The 23515-nt window shown below is 42.4% G+C and overlaps 2 protein-coding genes across 6 annotated transcripts in view; both read left to right on the top strand.

Annotated features, from left to right (window-relative positions):
- Positions 1-158: 158 nt before the first annotated feature.
- On the top strand, positions 159-7554 carry ak4 (adenylate kinase 4). 2 transcript variants are annotated; one of them, XM_062555893.1, is made up of 6 exons: positions 159-356; positions 602-760; positions 1503-1622; positions 4044-4216; positions 5240-5358; positions 5551-7554. In XM_062555893.1, the coding sequence occupies exons 2-6, from the start codon at positions 619-621 to the stop codon at positions 5675-5677; spliced, it is 681 nt and encodes a 226-aa protein (XP_062411877.1). In that variant the 5' UTR covers positions 159-356; positions 602-618; the 3' UTR covers positions 5678-7554. The 2 variants fall into 2 exon arrangements, with proteins under 2 accessions (XP_062411877.1, XP_062411878.1); XM_062555894.1 differs by lacking the exons at positions 159-356; positions 602-760 and adding an exon at positions 921-1070.
- Positions 7555-11440: 3886 nt separating this feature from the next.
- Positions 11441-23515, top strand: part of dnajc6 (DnaJ (Hsp40) homolog, subfamily C, member 6) — a 33769-nt gene continuing 21694 nt past the window's right edge. For 3 of the 4 annotated variants that reach the window (XM_062556970.1, XM_062556969.1, XM_062556968.1), the window contains exons 1-2: positions 15894-16089; positions 21997-22132. In XM_062556970.1, coding sequence (XP_062412954.1) covers positions 15894-16089; positions 21997-22132 — 332 coding nt within the window. Of the gene's footprint in view, positions 11489-15893; positions 16090-21996; positions 22133-23515 lie in introns of those variants that run through there. The other variant, XM_062556971.1, reaches the window with a different exon arrangement.

The following is a 23515-nucleotide window of genomic DNA, read 5'->3' as shown; positions in this document are numbered from 1 at the left end:
TCTGGAAAATCGCGTCTTCCGAGACTTTCAACGAAAACTACAATTACCATGCTTCCCTGCGCATCCGCTCACACTGGTGCGCTATGTTTTCTACGATGATGTGCTGGGAGGTGCATTGAAATAGGGCGTAGGGGCTTCTCCTCCATTCATTTGTTGAGAGAAGGCACGCACACACCTTAAAGAGAAAACTGAATCTACAGTATGTGGGTGGAGTGCAAGTTTTTTCGCTTAATTTAGCGTATAGAGAAAACTGCTACAGGACCACAATTTAAACTGCATTATAAGCATAAAAAACATCGCGCTGAGCTGGTGTTGACTTTTCAGTTGAAAAGTCTTTGGAGAGCAACTTTTTGCAAGTGAGTGGACTCGCCACCATTTCCCCAGCTAGACCATTACATGATTTTCCAGATTGGAATGATCTTTTCCAAGTTTCTGCACTTGAATCCTGTTTGCGTGGATTGTGCAATGCAGTTTCATCCCATTTTCAAGTTGTCCCTTAATTGATTGAAGCAAAAATACGGTTGGCGAGTTGTTATTTTTTTGCAAGTAGCCTATGTGAATTAAGTCGATTTGTAGCGCACCATTTGTTCATCTCTTACAGGAGTCACTTCAACCGTTATGTCTAGAATATTCCGTGCCGTTATCATGGGCCCCCCTGGCTCAGGAAAAGGAACCATCTCTGAAAGAATTGCGCACACTTTTGGTATTCAACATCTGTCCAGCGGTGATTTTTTGAGAGAGAACATTGCTGCAAACACTGGTGAGTATAGGTACAATCGTTGATTTGATCATCCTCTTTACCTCGATAGCCTTCTGTAGGCTTGGCCTATCTGTAGCCTATCTCTTTTCGTGATATCCGCTTGAGACTGAAGTGAACGCAGTATTGCACAAACAAACTGAGGAACAGCTTCTGACCACATAGCAAGAATGTCAGAAAGTTCATGTAAGGTAAAACGGGAAGAGGAGTCACTTCGCTGGCACAGAACTCTTTTGCACGGCATTTGGCATGTTTTTCCCCACCATACCTGCGTAACCTTCATTGGCATCTGTTTTCATATCTTCAAGAAAATGTATGATTTTGTTCCTCAGGCCTTTTCACAAAGACAGGGCATGTTAGAAGAATAATCCTCAGATTTCAAGACGAGTTAAACAGTCTCTTCGGTTTATATTTCAATAATTAATTCTCTCATGCATGGTTTGTAGGCTATAGCCTATTTTGAATGTTCGTTATTGATATTTTAACAAAAACTGTCCCGTGTTAACTTTATTAACGTCATATCTGTAAGGACAAATGTATTAGCGCCTGCTTATCCCATAACCATAATTATAACCAGTTTCTTATGCATGTTCAATGTAGCCTATTGTATTATCTAAATTGCCATGGACCAGGCATGCATTAATGATTGATGCCTATTCGTGTCTAAACAGCACTTTCAGATAAACAGACTCAACAGGTTTGCAAACTTGACAGTGAATGTTTACTCATGGCTTTCCCATTTCAGAGGCTGGCACACTGGCTAAGACCTACATAGAGAAGGGGCTCCTGGTGCCAGATCATGTGATGACTCGACTTCTGCTACCTAGACTAGAGGAGATAGCCAGACACAGCTGGCTGCTGGATGGTAGGTCAGGTGTAATTATGTCTCCCAAAAGTCAATCTGTAGAGGGATCGTCATTGTTTCTGTTATACACATCATGTATTGAAACATGTTCTGTATCTCTAATCATCCGGTAGTGCTTGAAGCTTCTCTGGGCAAAGTTACTTTGGAATGGATAGTCCACTATAATCTGCATGTATTAAATGTTTGCTAAGGTATAGCTCATACTGTAGGTCTAAGCATTGTCAAGAAAAATGTTAGCTATGCACCGTCCACATTAATGAAAGATTTATTTGTGTGTTTAAACAGCATGCAAGACCAGCCCATATAGTATGACTCAGACTCCCCCAGTAGGCTACACTGTGCACATAACAGGGCCAGTATTGACTTGATGTTTTACTTGCTCTCTTTACCCCATGAGCCAACTCAATTCAGATGACCTTCATTGCACTAACACAAAACAGGAAATGTGTTAGAATCGAGTGCAGTATTGCCAAAAGTCAGTGGCAAGTGTTGTAGTTGAAGGAGACTCATAGAAACGTTAACCACCAGTTTGCTATTACAGGGAGACTGAGCCTGCCACTGACCTATAAAACATGTTGAGACAGTGCCGGTTAGGTCCTGTGTTCCCATGTAAACAATAGTGCTGGGTTGCCGCTGAAGAGCAGTAAAGGGGTTGATGTGAAGCTTCAGGGACCTTTGGCAGGATCTTGTCAGAGGCAGACATCCCGGTTCCAGAAAGTAAAAGTCCTGCCTTATATTATTTCTGCCTGTGCACTTAACACAGGTGATATCACCAATTATCTGATCCACCCAGAGATGTAAAGTAACTAAGAAATACATACTAGGTATGAATGGGGAGTATCTATACTTTATTTGAGTTTTAATTTTTCCTCCTACATTTACTTTTACTTCATTTTAAATGATAATTTTACTCCATTACATTTTCATATTAAGTAGAACTTAGGCAAACATAATATGCAGATGAAAGCAAAAACAGTTAGGTTTAGATATTAAGATTTTCTGACCTGATGTCGTGACACAGCAATAAATGAAGACATACTGTAGTGAGTTAAGGCCCAGCAAATCAAATTTAAACGTTTGCTTTTCATTGATACCACTCTTGATTAGGCTTTCAAAGTTCATGGAGTGTGATGTAGATGCCTTTCTAAACGTGTTGAATAAACTTCATTAGACCTATAAAAGGAAGCAGCAGTAAAAAATGAATGGCAGCCGAAAGGCTTTTAGCCTTCGGAGACATTGTGTATGAAGTGTATAGGCACCAAGCTGTAAGGTGCCGCATGAACTTAATGGCCTATTCAAAGTTCTGACTGCTTTCTTTTTCATTAAAAGCATAGCAAAGGGAGGGGGTTGTCACCCAACCAGGCCTCAAAAGATTCCGTAATTTCCGTAACTACTAGCCATGGTTTATACATTGATTTGGCAAAATGTCTTTAGTTACTGTATGAGGTTAATTCACGGGGGGGCAGTTAATATGGTATTGATATAGTTTTGTTTCTTTTAACTTGCATAAAACACTGTCCTGCAGCTTATACACAATGTGGCTAATGCAAATTACTGTACTACTTTGTACTTCTACTTTCAGTACTTAGTTATATGATGGGCTACTTGTTATACTTAAGTACTATAAATAATAGACACTTTAAGACTTCTATTTAAGTGGTAGCCTTATAGATTACTTTTAATTTGCCTTAAGTCATTTTCTGATCAAATACCTGTACTTCTACTCAAGGGTGGGTTTCAGATCCTTAATACAACCCTGGATATACCTGCAAGGCTGCTAATTAGAAGGAGCTGGTTTACTAAATGGCTGGACCAAGTATTTGGAAGGACTTTTACTTTCTGAACCCGGGATGTCCGCTTCTGTTACTATAAGTGAAAATAGATTTGTGCCAAAAAATTTCAGCGACACTAGTCACCGATCACATTTGCCACAGACTTGCCCCTTTTTCTTCTGTTTACCAATACCAACTTACCCATTCTTAAAAACCCTTGCCTTTGTGTCATCAGCACCAGATTGTAAAATACTGTATCCTGGCCTCTTGCATTCTGTGAACTGGCAGTCTGTCAAGGCTGCCTACATACAGTATCATCTATATTGAAATGGAAAATCTAGCCATTTTACATAGTTTTATTTATTTGCTTTTCAGAAAACTGTTCTAATATGTGTGATTTGTTTGTATCATTAAGTAGTTTGAATACTTTGATTGATGGTTAAATTAGCACTGACTTTTTGTCAGGTCAGTGTGTGTGTGGTCCAGTTAAGCATCTTCGACTGAAGAGGGCAACATAACGTTTTGTACCAAACATAAAAGTGATCATATATTCTGTTTTGTCAGGCTTTAATGAAGCATCTTGGACTGAAGAGGGCAACATTACTTTTTGTACCAAACATAAAAGTGATCAGAGATTCTGTTTTGTCAGGCTTTCCCAGGACGCTGGCTCAGGCCCAAGCCCTGAACAGTGCCTGTGAGCTGGACGTGGTCATCAGTTTGAACGTCCCATTTGAGACTTTGAAGGAGAGACTAAGGCATCGTTGGATACACCCTGCCAGTGGCCGAGTTTATAACTTGATATTCAACCCTCCGCACGTGACGGTGAGATTAAGCCCCCTAAGCCTTAGTAGGACGTTATGTCCCCTTTATGAACGTCTCAAAATTTGCGTACTGTTTCTCGAAACCATCGTTGCTTAAGAACATGGTGAAAACATTCATATAGATCTATGAGTGATCCAGAGTAGGACTACTCGTTAATTGCTAAGACTGTAACTTCTCACTGAGGTCACCAGCATAACATACAGGGAAATTACAACTAAGAATACAATTATCCAACTTACGTTGTTTATTATATTTGCTTGTAATGAATCAGATTTTAGCGGGCAAATATTTAATATTATAAATATATATATATATTATTTTACTATTATTATTATTATTATAAATATGTATAAAATATATGTACAGTAATGCTCATAATGATGTGATTAAAGCGGACAAAAATGCAATTAAGTATGACATTGCCAGAATAATTTCTGATTCTCTTTGTCAAAGTGCAGGCTATCTTTTATAAGGTAAGAGCAGAGTAAGGAACATTTGGTTTAGCCTGTGCTAAAGCCAATGTTATTTCCTGGAAATTTCCTCACGTTTTTACCCTTTCTTGCCATCGTTATCGGGGAACCGAGCCCTGTCCTTTACAATCGGAACACCAGAAGGTTGTGAGTTCGATCAGACATGAGCTAAGAGCCACTAGCAAGGCACATTGGTTCCTGTTATGCATTCAAGAGTCATTTTTATTTATACTCATGTAATTGCGCACATCATTTCAGTAAGCCTGCTGGATATCATGAAAGGCAATCTCAATATCCTCTATGTTGACCTCTTAACTTGTGAGCTGTGAGAGTCATAGAGTTAAAGAGCTCAGGAAAGATGATAGAGATGGATTCTGTAGAGCTTGATCTTTCTATCTTCTGGTCTTTGTATCTTCTTGTGGCTGTTTCCCTGCCTGTATGACAGCCATTTTGATGAGATGGAGTGATGATTGTAGTGACTACTTCTCCCTGTTTCTATAACTAAAAGTATGATACAAATGGCAAGCTTTTGAAATCTCTCTTGTCTGCTCAGGGTATAGATGACATCACTGGTGAGCCTTTAATTCAGCATGAAGATGACAAACCAGAGGCATTGGTGGCCAGACTGCGGCACTACAAAGACGTGGCTAAGCCGGTGATGAACCTGTACAAGTGTGTACCAAAGTTCCCTTCTTTTCCCTTGACTCTTTGACTTCTCGTGATCTTGGCCATCTGACAGTAGCCAGCTCTGAAGTCTTGGCCGTAATGAACTCTGTCTCTGTGTTTTCTTGTTTTGTCCAATTTGAGACTAATTCACAATGAGTGAATTTGATGGTCGTGATTGATGATCCGTATGTGTCCCAGGTCCAAAGGTATCCTGCACATGTTCTCGGACACAGACACGGATCACATCTGGCCTCACATCAGCTCCCTGCTCAGTGCCAAGATTCCAGCGCCCAGATCCAGTGCCCAGTCCACTCCAACCCACTGAGGGACACTCTCCCTGGGCAGGTCCTCCAATGACTCCAGAATTCCAGACAAGTGTCTGCTATTGTCATTTAGTGTCCTCATATGATGGCTCTTTGAATTGATAAGTTGTTTCCTCCTCTGTCTCGCTCACTCACTCTATCTCTCTCTCTCTCTTTCTCTCTCCGTCTCTCTCTGTCACACAAACATGCAAACATATCCCTCCAAGTAAATGAATGAAAGCTTTTCTCATGACTGCCTTTGACATGTCATGGTATTTAGTTCTAGTTTAGTTGAGTTTGGTCGTTTTGGAATTCAAGGGACTGGACCTTTATAATGGAATAAATTGTAAAAGAGTCCCGTCGGTCAGTGTAGTGGTTTTTGTTGATTACATGAATTCAGGTGCTGTTGTAACTAGTATGTTACTGCTCCACACAGTGCAATTCCAGTGTATATATAGCCATTCATGCCATGCGTTTGCCTTTTCACGACATGATCCTTTCCAGAACATCACTACAAATGCTGAATATACTCTTAGATTCCATTAACTGATAAAACAATTGCCTTGTACAGAAATGACGAATTGTTTGAGCGATTTACATTGCACTAATGTTCCTGGTACTTTTGTGCTTCTAATGTAATGACAAATATCATGCTAATGATCATATTTGTTGGAGAACTGTTCCTCTCCTGATGAATGTGCTCAGGATCATACAGTATATAGGTTATTCGTTTTGCCAAAGGGTCCCACCTTGCACACAGATGAACATGTAGTGGCTCTAGATAAGAGCAATGGTTTATCTGGAATGCTGCTCTAGAAAAAGGCATACAATTCCAAAGCATTTTCTTAACGCTCACCTGAGAAAATGTTTATCTCAACATTTGCATTCAGTCCTTGATCATTGTAAGACTGTGGATTGTTGTTTATGCTATGTGCGTTCTATAGTCACATTGCTTTAGGTCATGTGTACATTTGCCTTGTATTGCAGCTTGCAATGGAAATGTTTTGTGATGGAACCTTTAGGGACCAACATTTTGAAGTTTCAGGTTCTAAAAAAGCTAAACATTTTGGCACAGCCGTGACACTGCAACTCTGAAACTAGAAGTTCTAAATGTTACTGCTCTGTAAAGGAATTTATTACAGGGTTCAAACCTGTCTATGAATGAACCATTATTAGACAACGGAACAGGTAGAAAAAGATTTTTCTATACAGTAAGCAGTGGACTTCTGAATCAGAACTACAGTATCTGATAAAAACGCATTTATTGCTCTGAAGATGCCGCCTCTGAAGTGACTGTATGGCGAGGGTTAACCATGTATTTAGTTCGTTATGACACCTTTTGCTCACTGTATGATTTTAAGAGTAATCATTCTCTGTCAAGGAAATGTAAACATTGTTGTAAGATTATACATTAGCTTCTTTGTGGACATCTCTTTTGTGTTTCAGAGGGCATGAATTCCATTTTTTGGTGCCTGTGCCATGGTATATGGCTTATGTGTTCTATTGTATTGATTTTGGAAATCAAAGCTAACATACAATGACAAATATCATTCAGATGTACAGCATTTTGCCATACTATAATGGAACTGATATGGAGGGAACTACTGGGGAGAACTATGAGTGTGCTGGTCTTCATCCACTCCCACAGTAAACTGTAATGTTGTGTTTTTCCTGGGCTGTTTGTTGCCTCTTGTTAGACTGAATTAGAGAGTTACTGTAAGTCTTGTTTAGAGACTGAATGAGAGAGTTAAGTCTTGCCAGTCAGAGAATGTTTTTCAACGTTTCCTCAATGTCTCCACCCTCTGTTGTGCAATACCACACAGCCTATTTCTGTGCTGCTGTGAGTCATGCAGTACAACTGCTCTGTCTCATAGACCAAATAAACACTTTTCCTACAAAACATGACAGTTCACTGGTTTGTGTCAACCAAGTCAAATGGTTTTGCCTCTAGGTATGGAAACAAAAATCCTGAAATTATCTAACTAGTAGGAACCACTTGCAACATATATTTAAAAACACACTTTTACACACAAAACACCTAGATACCGTATTTTTCCCATATGTCTGTTTTCAATCACCAAACAATCATACCCTCTCACAGTTGATTGGATCTTATAAGTAATTTGGCCCAACATACAGACCCTGGAGCACATTTCTTCTTTGTCAATATGTCAACTTGTTTCTATCCATTACTAGCCTGGCTAACGCCTCCCACTTCTCAAATGAGACGTGGTCTGGCAACCAGACGTTAATTTTCTCGTATTTGAAAAAATGCCCAGATCCGTTCATTGGGCGCCACGGATGTCGTAAATCCTTTGGCGTCGAATGTAGACGCAAGAGGGCAACGGAAACTTCTCGGATGTTCTGTGATTGGTTCGCCAACATCAGGCGAACATTAGGGCGTTAGTTTCCAGACTGGCTTAGCAGCGGGATTGAAATCACCGCGCAAGGCAGTATGGGAAAACCCAGGCTAATCCATTACACTTCTCGTCTATATTTTCTAGTGCGTGTTCTCAGAAAGCGTCCTCTATTCATGCATGGTCATCGCTGTGTAAAATAAAAATGACACGTCTTGAAGAGAACCATACTATCATGCTTCAGAAGCACGGAGGAGGGGAATCATTTGATTGGGTGCTGCCCATTATTGGCCAGAGGACGAGAGGTGTGACAAAGGGAGAGACCAATCACCCCACCCACCCACTGAACTGGGACTTCTGGGTACCAAACCTGCATCTCGACCACAGAACAGGCTTCTTGGTATGGCAGTCAGAACACATACTTACCCATAGTGGCGGCACTCCGCACACAAAAGGATTTATTCATTTACATGAGTTCACTGACTTATTGTTCATTTCTGTACATAAATACTGACAGTTTTAAACTGGTTGTCTAAAAACTGTTAAATGTCTTTACATGACTTTAGAGGCTTAACATTTCACTATAACATGTTTAAGTGCAGGGTTATCTATTATTTATGTAAGAATGTTCAGGAATCTCATTTCCTCTCAACTTATGTTTTAGGAACAAATATAAGAAGAAGATAGAGAATAAACTTTATGATGATCAAATCAAGAAGAAAGCAGCAGAGAAGTATTTTTTCTTAAAAAGAGTTTATGAATCCGACCCCAGTTTCCTGAGGTGTTTTTTCGATGTAATTAATTTTGTTAAGCACCATATTGTTAAATTACCATGATATGTTAGACAACCAGGATAATGGTAGTTCAGCTTTTGTGGTTTCAACTATGTTGATGTTTAGTTGAAATACTGCAGTCAATGTAATGTATCAAAAATATTTGGTCATAATTACCTCCGCCAAGGAGGTTATGTTTTCATCTGGGTTTGTTTGTCCGCCTGTTTTGTTGTCTGTTCGCTAGTAAGATAACTCAAAAAGTTATGGATGGATTTCAATGACATTTTCAGGAAAGGTCTGTAAAGACCCAAGGAAGAAACGATTATTTTGGGAGTGATCCGGATCACCGTCTGGATCCAGGAGGTGGTTATATGTTGTTGCTTGGCGGAGGTCGGTGCTCTCGGAGTGGTGCTTTTCTAGTTGATTATATTTTACTACATATTAGATGCAAGTTGGTGGCAAGCAATGTAGAAGAGTCATCTGTATGATATCTGTGACACTGTATCTTTTGAAAAGGTGCAAGACATTCCCTTGTTTTGTAAAACTGAAAGTTGGTGATGCTCTGGATGATGCCGCATCCTGTTCTTTCTGCCAAAATCCTGTCATGGGACTGTAGCCAACCTCACTGGATGTGGCTACAAGAGGAGCATTTACTCCAGACTGAACAGAAGAATGGTGCAAATTGGAAGACAAAGAGCCAAAGAAAACTTCAAAAGTTAAATCCAAGGTCAAGGTACATCAGTGTCTGATCACATTGTCGATTACTTTTTGGACAACAATGGGCTCCTATTGGTCTGCACTGTTGAAAGAACAACCAGACGGGAATTGGCCAAAATGGATACCAAGTATAATCTATGAAATGTCCAGACATGAACAGATAAGACAAACCTGGAGCTTTTTGGCAAGTCACTTCAGCTCTATGTTCACAGCTGAACACATGAATGTGTCCAAGAAGAGCACACCATACCCATTTTGAAAAATGAAGAAGGCTCTGTTAAAGGAGCATTTTTTTTTTTTACATAAATCTTGGATTTCTCCTGATTTTTAAGATTATGCCCCCAGAGGGTAGCACTGTAAACTGTCAGAGTTCTTGCCAAAAGTACTCGGTGACCTTGAGAAACAGAGATCTCATGTTTTGGTGCAGTTTTACGGCATCCAGGGTATCCCAATGAAATCTCAAGACTAGAGAGCATTCTTGAGCAGAGCATACAGCCCAGTGTCAAAAAGCTGAGGCTTAATCACAGATCATGGGTCTCAACCATAGACTACTATACAATCTATGGTCTCAACCATAGACTACTATACAATCTATGGTCTCTGACCCAAAATAGACAGCAAAAAGTGCCCTTCTATAAGTCCAAATTTGAATCCCATTCATAGATCTCTGGAAAGAGCTCAAACCTGAGGTCTTTGGAAGGAGCCTTTGAGACAGCTGGAGTAGTTCGCTCAAGAAAATTGGGTAAACTAGCTTACCCATTGAGAGATGCCATGGTCTCATTCCAAGCTACAGAAAGCATTGGTTGGCAGCAATTGCCTCTAAACACACAATTAGGTCAAAAGTATTACCGTATTGTTTTTGTCCATACCATTTTTTTTTATTATTACAGTGAAGTGAAGTGGAGCTGAACATGGAATGAACAATGATAAATGCGGATTATTTTTTGCAATAGTCTGTCTTTCAAATATGTTATTCAATATTTACAGTATGCTTGACTGTATATTTCCATGACCAAGAATGATATTCACAAAACATGTATAATTGTGTCTGTAAGTACTATATTTTAAATGTTAAATAACAACATGAATGTAACATATAAACAGTAATTTAAATGGCATTACATATTTTAAACATCTACATGTTTAAATATTTCTATTTGCCCAACAATGACACATGCACTTGCGCTTGAGGATTTGCCCATCTTCCAAATTAGGGCCCCTGGAAACAGAAACATAAATCCTATCAGCAATTGCGCAATGGAGAATTCTTTAGTGCAGATCCTCACGCTTTTGGTTAGAGAGAGCGAGAAACTGGCTCTGTTATTATCATGTTATTGGCATTAAGCCTGGGGAGAACCCTTGTGATACCTCTGATCAGTCTGATGTGGTAATACGGGAATGCTTTCATTTTCAGACTTTAGCAATCATCCTCACACATTACGCAAGAGGTGGAGCAGGTGACACATGTGCGTAGCCTACAGGTAGCCTTCCACAACGTGTCAATTTGTGAATGAAATCTGTAAACAAGTGTACGGAGACACATTATGCAAGTTCTAGCTATCGCTGCTTGATCAAATCTGTTTTATGTTCATAGCCATGATTTGCTATACATCAAGCCAGTCACGATCTTCCATCGTGGCATGATTCACAAGTAATGTGGACAGGCTTCATCCAGGTTGATAAATCGACACAGATGACGCAGGAATTTATTTTCTTTCCGAGCCTTGGAGTGATGGAAATTCTCAATATGATGTTTTTATTGTGATTAATTATCACGTAACTTATTCCCAAATGAGTCCGTTTTCATCTTCGCGCGAATCTCATTATGCGCAAATGAGCCGGATTCGATGGAGCAGGCGCCGGTGTAACCTATGACAGGCAGCGAATGACAAATCAAAGGTCAGCATTTCTGTGATCAGCTGGGTTCCCTACTGTACCACAGCTGAAAACAGCACTCTTGAGAGAATGAAAGACTGCGCTCTCCAAGGTAAGGAAGAAGGGATGTTTATTTTTCTATAATTGCTTCCAGTTTAACGAGGCGCACAACGAGCTGTATTTGCGCGCCATGAAAGATAATGTCATGTGTTTTCGGTCGAGATTTAAAGTATTACATAATAAGCCGCCTTCACCGACATGTATGCACGAATGATCGTTAGATGCTCTGTTATACATGTCATAGGTAAAGCGTTTCAAGCCAGCGGATACAGCGCAGTTCCGGAGTTTGACGTTATGTCTGTTTTTGATCATTATGGGGAATTCCCACAGAATTACGAGTGACATTTGAGCATAGCCTGGCGGCAACTGTGTTTGGTCTATTTCTAGTGTAGGGCCCATACGTTGTCAAGGGTATTCACAGCCAATGTGTCTAACCACTGTTTTAATAGCCTAGTAAATACTGACTTGAAAAATTGAAAAATACAGGCTACGATCTTCTCCGTTTGTATGTTAATGGCAATAATAAAATCATCAATCAAATGTGTAGGCCTATATGATTGTGGTCTGTAGCTGCTCGTGCACCGCAGTGTCAACAATCGTGCAGCTAGTGAGCCTGTAGCCTATGTGCACGAATTCCCCGTTTGTCAATAAGAAGTAATAAGACGTAATAGGCCTCGGTTTTCTAATCACTATTTTATACCTCAACACATATGGTTCATTAGTGAGGAAAAAATAGCTCACATATTTAAACCTTTAAGAAACGGAAGTAAGCTATAACCTAATGCCATGGATGAGTCGCGTCATCTTATCCTCGTCTCTATTGGGAGATGCGTTGAAATGGGTAGGCAACGTGAAGCTAACCAATGATCGCGGTCGGATAGGTTGGTCTAGGGTAGCCATGATGTCAGCGCATCCTCGCGCACATGCACCTGATGGTCTTTGCTATTTTCCTATTACAATAACAGCGATTGATGAAACAAGTAATCGTTGCCCTGCCAGTGTGTTACAGAAATAATTTATTTGCTGTCAAGGGGCGAATTATGCAGTTGGCATTACGCCAAAAGGCTACGTCCACTAGCAGCCAACAGGAATCCTGAGAGAGCCTTAACCTTACTTCTGCTGAGATGAGAATGTCGTGTATGGTAGGCTGCTGCTGGTGTAGCTATATGTGTAGGCTTGTGTTGGTGTATACCTTTATCTCAGAACCGGAAACATATTTTTAGTCGTGCTCTGTTTTGTTTGGCATGTTCCAGTCCTGCATCCTACAGACAGCCTACCACCAATCTTAATTGTGCTATTTTATTATACATTTTATTCTGTCATTATAATGAAATCGTTTGAGGGACTTGAGTCATGAGGGAGTAAGCAGCTTTCTTCACTTGAATTCTAAAGGTAGTGAAAGTCAACCCAGTCAATAACTACCCTTCCCAAACCATCCCATCCCCCAGTCTCTCCAAATTTTTGATGTCAATAAAACGGTGAAGAAGCCCATGTAATCATTAAGGCACCCACTCGTAACATCTGTTCCTCACCTAATATGAATACACCCAATTCAAGTGGTCCTGTTGTGTGTGTGTGCGTGGGGCGGGGGGTTGGGGGGGAATAGTGTTCTGCATGCTCCACACAGGAGAGAGTAGATGTCAAGAACAGGTTCCAAGCCTCCTGTGATGTGTGCATGAACTAGACTTCTTTACATAGAACACAGAATGGCCAGTTCCACTGGCATAGAGCAGTGACTTAGCCAGTACCCTTATTTGTTTACTGGCACTGATTCAAATATAGTAATTAGAACACGTAAAAATATCACTAACAAAAAATCTATGTTGCTGGCTACTATTGTCTTCTTTTAGTTGGCTGATGACACTGTCAGCACAAGTGAAGAAAGACGTTTATGAGCTTGAAGAGTTGTAACGCATCACAAGATCTCTGTTAAACAACAATCCCTTGTTAAACCAGGGCCTCATTGACCTAAGGAATAGTGCCGCTAAACTCCATGGTTCAGCAGTATCTGAAATGGGAATAAAGACACACACACACACACGCACGCACGCACGCACGCACGCACGCACGCACGCACGCACGCACGCACGCACACACACACACACACACACACACACACACACACACACACACACACACACACACACACACACACACACACACACACAGGTACACCCCCTCCCCCACACACACCATTTTCTCCCCCACATATACACACACACACCATGCATCACCCCTCTCCCACACACCCCATTACCCCTCCCCCTACCACACACACACACACACACACACACACACCATACCCTCCCCATACACACACAATATACCTTTTAATTACTACTTTTAATTTATTAAAAGTTGAGCTGGCTCTTGAGCATTGAGAATGTCATTACTACAATTCCTTTTATGAGTATAAGACAATAAACTACTTGAAGAATAAAAGACAAATGTTGCATGCTTGCATTCTTCTTTGAATGAGACCTTCTATTTTGGTGTATGAGAAGATATGTTGGTCTGGCCTGACTGAAATTTGGATAAGTAAGATAGAGAGTTGCCTAGTTAAAGAAATAAGCAGTAAGCAGTCTGATAAATAAACAGTATACACTGAGCACATATAGGACCTGGTGGTTAAAGGGATAGTTCGGGTTTTAAGACACGAAGTTATATGGGTTCCCCGTCAGCAACGTTGTGCATCAGCACTGACTTACCCCGCAACAGCGTCCTGTGAGCCGAGATCCAGCCGGTTTTTGATGGTGAAGAAAGTAGTCCGGCAAGTTTCTGGGGTCACGAAAGTAAAGTGCTTTTCTTCTCAAAACCATATGCGTTCAAAAGAGTGATATATTTGCACCACAAAAACGTTGTCCAGGAAAAATTCAAACCTCGTTATCACTTACTTATTTTTCGCGATTCCTATCACTGCGCGCTACTGACAGCTGGACAACGTTTTTGTGGTGCAAATATATCACTCTGTTGAACGCATATGGTTTTGAGAAGAAAAACACTTTACTTTCGTGACCCCAGAAACCTGCTGAAGAAAATAGTCCGGCATCAAAAACGATCAAAAACCGGCTGGATCTCGGCTCACAGGACGCTGTCGGGGGGTAAGTCAGTGCTGATGCACAACGTTGCTGACAGGGAACCCATATAACTTTGTGTCTTAAAACCCGAACTATCCCTTAACTCTTGGTCTTTTTAAGTTTGTTTTATAGTCTTGTGCAGAGGCTGTAAACTATTCAACCTGAAAGAGAGAACCAGAGTTTGTTTTTCCGTGATGGCATACACATTCATAGCCACATCCATCCGTTCTTATTCAAGATCAAGAAAGACCTTTTGGCCTAATTTGGTGTTTATAGTGTGAGTGGTTTCACTATATAGTCCCTTGTCTCCGAGGAGAACAGTGCCATGATTGGAGTGAGTCTGGCTCACACTTATTGCCATTCCACTGGCTCTATGGGGGGCATTTCCCCAACGCTGTGTTCTTGATTTGTCCCTCTTCCCCTTCTCCAGCCCTCCTCCTCCCTGAGAGAGTTGCCCTGGCTGTCTCTCTCCACTGAGAAAGCATCCGGACTCAGTTGTTGCCTGGCAATCAGGCCAAGGAAGGAAGCATGTGGCCTAATAGCGAGTAGCTTGCATGACTTAGGAGGTAAATCTGCCTCCAAGGGGGGAAGTCTGGATGTGAAGTGCCTCCACTGACAAAGCACTATGTGCTGCATCACAGTGATGTCTCAGGGGCCTCCGGGCTATTTCGCCTCTGTAATCCTACCCCCGGAAAGACACAAACAGAGCTTTGATTGTCACGCCTGCTCTCAACACTGAGGATGGTATTTGCCTCCATACAGACAAAGAAATAACTGAGCATACTGTACATGTACAAGTGTGTAATCCTTAACTGTTTAAAAACGTTTGAAAGAATTTAAAGACAATCATATAAATCACATTACTTCTATATTTTGAGGGATGAAAAGCAATTTGTTTATCATATAGCCTAGTTGCAGTTATGCTATAAAATACAACAGATCAGACTATAGGATTTGAAAGAACATATGGTTTGTTGTTAAGTAGTTTACAACCCCCCTTAAAATATTGGTGATATTACATCATGCACGAGGAGAACAATGGAGCAGGCGATCCTCGGTCTCCTACTGCCGACATGGTATTGTCGGGATTGGTCTTGAGCCAACCGTGAGCCTGAAAGGACCCGTTAACTCAGTGGGGACTGGCTGTCTGCGAGTGCGTGAGTGTGTGTGTGTTCATCGTAGTAGCCTAAATGCGGTTCTTGATGACAAACCTACCCTTTCGCTCGCTAGGAACAAGGGGACGCTGAATAACCAGGATACCGTGGATTATTTCTGGGTCCGATATCCTTCAACGGGACATGTGCATCTCCTTCAGAAGCCTCTAGCTCGCGTTTCCTTTATTTCTATGCGATTTTTCCTGTTGCTGTATTCGCTGTGTCCATGAGCCTGCTAAGTGGCTATAAGAAAAAGACCAGTTACGATGGATATGAATCTTTGCAGTTGGTCGACAGCAGCGGAGACTTCAATAACGGGGGGAGAGGCGGCGGCCCATTCGGCGGCAGCTTGACGGCGGTTTCCCTCGGCTCCAAGGCAGGCCCAGCGCGACCGGACGACTACAGCACCATGGACAGCTCAGGTAAGCGCAGCGATTAGCACAGACGCATGTTGTCGTTTTAACGTGCACGACAAAGGTGTTGGTGGTTCTTGTGTGCGCAGAGGTTTTTAGAGCAATGGAAATGTATATCGCACGTATTTGAGTTATCCTCGCCTACTTAATTAGCCTACGTAAGTAAAATAGACCATGCGAACATTTAGCTCATTCAATTCAGTTGCGTAGCTTGCACATGTGAATAAGACGCTGCCAATCGTTGAATATTTAAGATATAATAACGAGCAATGGAAGCAATACGAGCAATAGCCTTCATTTCGGTCTTGCTGATAGCATTTCTGCGTTATTATCTCAGGTTATCCGGTTATACTATAACCCTACCGAAAAGGAGAAGTATTGCATGTCATGTCAGTATAATAAAACAAAGCACCAGTGTTGTTCAGCAGGTGTGTACAGTGGGATAGGCTAAAGGCAGCCGGTAAATGCTGTGGCGTGCTGTGGTGGGTTGGTACAGAGTGCTAACGTTAGCTTTTGCCTCCTACCCCACTGCAGTGGCCTGATAGCAAACAGGCCTTAGGGAATGACACTGGATGAGGAAGGAGAGAGGGAGAGGTGGTAAAGGGGTGGGGGTATAGATGAGAGAGAGAGAATTTCCCTTTAAATGACTTCAGGTAACTCCGGGATTGTCCCCGCTGGCATCTGCAGTGCTCTAGTCCAGTGTTTTTCAACCTTTTTTGAGCCAAGGCACACTTTTTTCATTGAAAAAATCCTGAGGCACACCACCAGCCGAAAATGTTAAATAAAATGAAATTTTATGGAAAATGGAATTTTATTCCCCGCATTAATGATATCAAGTCATTCTTGTCAAAGTGTCTTGAATAGGAATCAAATGAACACAAAGAAAATTATTTCTATTCACTCTTTTTTAGACCACTTAGGTGAAATTGGATAATTTCCCACGGCACACCTAACAATGTGTCACGGCACACTAGTGTGCCACGGCACAGTGGTTGAAAAACACTGCTCTAGTCCAAGGGTGTAGCCTTGTCTCGCCTGTGTCTGACTCCAAACCACTTTCTATGAGTTTGTTTGGTCATTCAGATTAGCACTAGCTGTGCCTTTTTGAGCCATGAGGTTATAGGTTCTGTTGACATCTTTGCACACTAGTAGTGCAGTTTTTTATCCTCTCAGAACATTTGTCTCAGATACGGTGTTTTTCTCAAGCAGTCTGGCAGGCAGCAGATGGGCTCAGTTTGAAGCCATTATTGTCTCCTATTAATCCATATGAGCTAGATGATATGATTGTTGCATTGATTGCATAATTTTGTCAAAGCCTCCTATTCCTAAGCCGGTCATTTTAGACATCTGTGGATTCATTGTTAACTATGTGTTCATTATGGTATGGTTAGGTTTGTGAGAGGATTAGCCCTCAGGAAAAACAAAACAAAGGATTATTGGGTTTATTATAGTATATTTACAATCATCTTGGAGGGTCTATCCATTTCTCGTCTGTGCTTTGCTCAATTGTGCAACGTTAAAAGAGGTTTAGCTAAAAATGTGCGACGTAAATGCTAGCTTCTGTGGGCTGTTAGTGACAAAGACACTTGTTTTTTGTCTGCCTGAACTCAATCCATAATTCAGGAGGCAGGGCCGTGTCCTGTGACAGTCCACAGACACACAAACACATACTCCCCCCCCCCCATACACACACTCTTTTCCTCTCTTGCATACACACACACACACACACGCACAAGCATACACACACAGAGAGAAAGAGAGAGATAGAGAGAGAGAGAGAGAAAAGGTAGACAAGGCCCAGGTGTGGAGTGATGCTCAACAGTCGAGGAAGCTGGAGAGAGTTAGAGAGAGAGTTGAATGGAGAGCATGTTAATTTCCTGATTGCGATATGTGATTGTGAATTTATGATTGATCTCCATTCTCCACCTGCTGGGCCTGCTGTCAGAGGCAGCAAATGTACATGTAACCCCACATGTGCAAGGAGACAGCTTATACACCACCACCACCACCAACACCAACATCAGCACTGTAAACAGGCACACCTGCACACACAACACATACTCTATGTACGTACAGGTAGTTGAGTGTGAAAGTAGGTACATATCCTCTCTCTCTTTCTCTCTCTCCCTCTCTCTCTCTCTCTCTCTTTCACACACACACACACACACACACACACACACACACACACGCACACACACACACACACACACACACACACACACACACACACACACACATGCATTTGTATATACTTACATAAAAACACACACACACATGCACACACATGAAACAGCCACATCAGAGCATCAGAGGTGTCATGGGCTGTGTGTGCTGTGAGGATGAAAGCGTGTTGGGTGCGAGTCGAGAGAGACTCTGTGAACTCTCCGAGACGTGGTGGTGGTGGCAGAGCCTTTCATGTCCTCCCGCCTCCTCTGCTCCTTCAGCTCGGCTCCACTCGCACACAGGAAGTTCCTTGTTGCCCCGTCCAACAGGAAGCCCTCTATGGCACTTCTCCCCGGGCCCTAAAGGAAGGGCCACCCTGTTTGCCTTCATCTGATGTCCTGCCATGAGGGAACCGGGCAGAGTCGCCGTGTTTGCTAACCCACAGTGGACCAACATGGCCATGTGAATCAGGCCTTATCAGCCGTGGCTCAAAACTGCTGGACACAGATTACATTGTGCAAAACAGAACACAAAAAAACAAACAGCGCGCCAATGTGCATAATGGCAGTGTCACTGTATTTCATCCAGAGGACATTGTGAAATATGTGTGTTCATAAGTCTGCCATGGAATACTATAGGACTGAATCGGCCGTCTCATTTCCACATGTATTGATTCAGGATGAGATGCAGCACAGGTCTTGACAAGCACCTGACTCACATACAGATAGACACGGGTACACACAGTCCAGACACAGGCTTGTATCTGCTCCATTCACACGCACACAGGTTTGTGTTGCAGTGATATGTAGCAATGCAGACAGAAGCTTTGAGGCAGCTTCTGTCCTAATGACTGCAGATCTTGAGGGGGGGTTGAGGGAGTGGGGGCTTAAGGGGATGGGAGTAATTTTGTGTATTGGTTGCATCATGGCCATGCTGTTTCATTGTGGGAATGAGTGTTGTCATGAGCAGTGGATATTGGTTATGATTGTGTGTTAGATTACACTGGGCGTACAGTAAGCGTTCCTTGGTACCATCGATCTTAATGGAATCTTACTGTGCAGTTCTGTATGTGTGATGATTTCCGGGTGGAATTAAGCGCAGCAGCATTTCAAATGATGAAACAAATCCAAAGTCATGCAAGGAGAGAGAAAGAGAGAAAGATCTATTGGGAGTGTCTCCACACAAGGCATATAAATAGGCTTCAAGCAGGAAATCTCCCACAAGAATTCAGTAGAATTTGGAATGATTCATGTTCTCCAAACATGAAGACAGATGTCTTGCAGGACTCACACATGGCCAAGGGTGTAGAGTGATGTGTTGACATCAGTTGATTTCTTATTGAAGTTATGATTCTGGCATAGACCAAATTGGCATCCAGGCCTTATTTTTATTCTTTTCATCCTGTTGGAAATCCTTACGTTGTTCATTATTGTGACAGATTTGCAGTGTTGTAGTGTGGCATGCTTGTATAGATTGAACACTGAATTGCCATTGTTGCCTCGTAGGTGTCTACTGCCATAGTTCTATTGCTGTACTGTCTATAGCTATGCTTACTGCACAAAGTCAATGCCTTGAGTTCAAGTCAGCCAGCCTTGCATGATTTAACCGTGTTGGGCACATGGCTCTGTCCTTCCCCAGCGTCCAGCCGGCTCGAGTCTGTGTGGTCTGGCCTGCCGCTGCTGCTGGCATGTGAGCTGAGGCTCCTGCCCCACACTGCGCCAGTGCCTGACCGGCTTGTTAAAGAGCCTCGTACTGCGAGCCTCGTCCAAGAGCTCCGGAGGAATGTCCGTCCTCTACTCACTTCCTCCTCCGCCGGGCCCAGTGATGACCCAGCATGACCAGAGAGCAAATCAATGTTGCTATCAGCAGGTCCGTTGAGGCCAAAGCCAAATTCCCTCGTCTGTTTTTTGTGTTGTGGGTTTCTTAGAAGGAGCAGATGATGGGAAAGTTGAGTGTTGTAGAAGGGCAAGGTCTGGACTGGTCAGTGCTACCCTGACCTCCTCTCATTCGCAGGATTAGATTGCAGTCCTTCTCTAGTAAAAACTGATTCAGCCTATCAAAACTGTCATGAGCGTCTTAGGGAGGGATTTTGTGTAGGATTGAGTTAAAACCTATAAGATGACAGATCCCAGAGGTTGGGGCTTGCCAAGCCTCGATGTAAATCTCTATGTAAACCTCTATGGCAATATGCACTAGCCACTCGCTTTTCATTCTGTAGTACAATATGTATTGATATGCATTATCATTAGCTTGTCATTCTGAACGCCCTGTTAAGAATACATAGATGGAGAGGAGGATGGTGACTATTCTGATACTGACAGATAATTCCCTAAAGCTGTGTTCCAGATCAGATGTTTCTGTGGTGAGAAATTCCCAAAGTACAATTCACAGAGATTGCCAATTTATATTTGGGCCACAATTAGGGCAAATTAGCCTGGGAGGTTTTTTTTTGTGACCTATGTTTAGGTCACTGGATATTTTCATATACATACATAGAAAACTTCATTCATTTTCAGACCTATGGTGTGTGTGCGTGCGTGCGTGCGTGCGTGAGTGCGTGCGTGCGTGCGTGCGTGCGTGCGTGTGTGTGTGCGTGCTAGCGTGCGTGCGTGCGTGCGTGCGTGCGTGTGTGTTTGTGTGCTGCTATGGTGTGTCTAGAGAGAGAGAAGATTCCATGTGTGGAGTGGGGTTGGACTGTGATGACTCAGATGTGGACTCTGGCTGCACTCCAGGCTGGGCGGATGGACTTCTCCTGACATATACACTCTGTTCTCTCACATGCCTCTACCCACACAGATTCTGCTCTCACCCTCAAGATGACAAGAACACACACACGGACACACACGCACACACACGGATACACACACATGGACAGACCACACAGCATGGACACACACACACACACTCACTCACTCACTCACTCACTCACTCACTCACTCACTCACTCACTCACTCACAGATATACAACTTTTTGATCTTCATGACAGATGCTAAATGACAGATGCAGAACCAAGAGTCCTGAAGTTATTTTGTCTTGAGGGGCTATTTATACTACAGTGCATGTCTGGGAACGACCCCAGCAACAATGGTCAATTCCAAAGTTTTGTGCAGTTAAAGCTGAAAGTAGTTGTGTTTATTCAGACAGACACAGACATTCAGTGGTGAATATTTGTGGTCTGGTTTCAGAAGAAAAACTGTCTTGTCTGTTTCCAAAATGATAGGATGTTCCCAGAGGTGCCAAAGTCCTGACTGACCAAGAAAAAATGTGCTGTAGCTAGATAAGACAGAATTGAAAATATGATGCTGTATTGTAGCTAAGCTATTTTTCTCTTGTTTTTAATTAACATTTAACTGAGGGCACACAACCCTTCTTGACAGCGACACATCCAACACTATTGAATCTGAACAAAACACTTAAGATTCAGACCTTCAACGCATTATTTGTTGTGACACATAGAGACAGCAGAGTGAGATTGAAAAAAAATTGAAAAATTGAAAATATGTCCCAGTTTCATGGGAGGGTGGGGGGTGTTGAGTTTGCAGGTAGGAAGCTAGTTGTACAGTATGCCCAAAATCTGACATTCTCTTCATATTCAAATCTTCAATTTGAGTGCAGGACACAGTCATTGTCATTGTGGGATCTCTCCTGTTGTTTACATGTGTATAGTTTGTGTTGTGAGAGTTGTGTATGTGTATGTGTGATAGTGCGGGTTAGATTCTTGTCTCTCTCTAACTCCGTGTTTCTCTCTTTAGATATGGATGCCAACTATGGGGGAGGGCTCCTGGACATGGTGAAGGGCGGAGCTGGGAAGTTCTTCAGCAACTTCAAGGATAACCTGAAGGATACCATCAAAGACACCTCCAGTAAAGTCATGCACCAGGTGGCCACGTAAGTGTGAAAACACAAACACACACCCATGCACGCACGCACACACACACACACACACACACACACACACACGCCCCATGAACCGAGACGTGAAATAACACCTACATGACACAAATAGATTAGATGCTTATATCTCAGTATGAAACCTTGTACTATAGCATCCACACCGATTTGTACAGACTTTCTGAAATGCTAGTTCATGAGCTGTTCTCTTGTACAGAAACAGGGAGGGCTGTGTGAAAGGACATAATAGTGAATGAAAGGAGGTTTAAAAGGTGGTATTTAATGTAATTGTGCAGAACAAAAGAGGGGAGAGGGAACGGTTGAAAGAAAAGGGTTTGGGTGGACAAGGGAAGGAAGGAAGGTGAGAGAGGAGGAGGACAAGGAGGAGGAGGAGGAGGAGGAGGTTGAAGGCTGTGTCTCTGTGTGACTCTGCTGAGCTCTGTGTGCAGGCCTGACACTCATCTCACAAAGGGCCCTCTGTGTTTTTGTGTGTCTGTGAGTGGATGGGCTTCTCTGCATGTTTGTGTGTGTGTGTCAGGAGATCTTCACTCCCTCTGTTTCTTTTCTGGTCACCCTCTATGATCTTTGTATTCTCTATTTCTTTCTTTCTTTCTCTTTCTTTCTTTCTTTCTTTCTTTCTTTTCTTGCTCTGTCATCCAATCTTTCTTTCCAGCTGTAATGGTAAGACACATACAGTGTACTACTGTACATACAAGCATGACAGACTTTCAACATATTTTTGTCCGTTTTGTCCGTCTCTCCTCTCCTCTCATCTCCTCTTCCTCCTTCCTCCTTCATCCGTTCCCCTTCTCATTCCTTCCTCTCCACTCACTCCCGTCCTTTCTTTGGTCATCGATTATTCATGACAGGTGCTGATGCCAGATATGCACCTAAGCAGTGTGAGGCCTGCTTGGGGTTTCATGTCAGTGGAACATTGTGGTGCTGTGTGAGGTGCCCTAACTAGGCTGCCGCACCCCATCTAAAAACCATGGATGGTCCACTGACTTCATAAAGTCCCTGGTCTTTGCCTTTGATTGTAATGCAGTTTTTTCCCCCCCAGTGGAATCTTCTCTGGGTCTGTGCATAAGTAATGGCTGTGCAAGAGGAGTGTTGAGTCTCCTAATCACCTCTATTTCCACACCAGTCTCTGTGTCCATACACTTTACTGGGCTTGTGCTTAGACTGCTCTCCCAGTGGTGCTGTGGGGTTGTGCTTCACCCAATTTCAGCTGCAGTAGAGAATACCCAATTATAATGAACTTATTATTACTTAATAATGCCCTTCGTGATAATGTACCCATTAAAGTATTGCATCTCTTGCACCTCTACAGTCTCATCCATCTGGTGCTAATGAATGGTGATTTATTCATGTGTTTACATG

The sequence above is a fragment of the Sardina pilchardus genome, chromosome 15 (genome assembly GCF_963854185.1).
Source record: "Sardina pilchardus chromosome 15, fSarPil1.1, whole genome shotgun sequence".
NCBI classification, from domain to species: Eukaryota; Metazoa; Chordata; class Actinopteri; order Clupeiformes; family Clupeidae; genus Sardina; species Sardina pilchardus.
This window is presented reverse-complemented; position numbering and strand designations above follow the sequence as displayed.

Bases quoted from the DNA above. Each gene is read 5' to 3' on its own strand.
- ak4 (XM_062555893.1), top strand. From the start codon at position 619: ATGTCTAGAATATTCCGTGCCGTTATCATGGGCCCCCCTGGCTCAGGA. The intron at 761-1,502 runs GTGAGTATAGGT...TTCCCATTTCAG, and splicing joins GAACATTGCTGCAAACACTG to AGGCTGGCACACTGGCTAAG. The intron at 5,359-5,550 runs GTGTGTACCAAA...TATGTGTCCCAG, and splicing joins CCGGTGATGAACCTGTACAA to GTCCAAAGGTATCCTGCACA.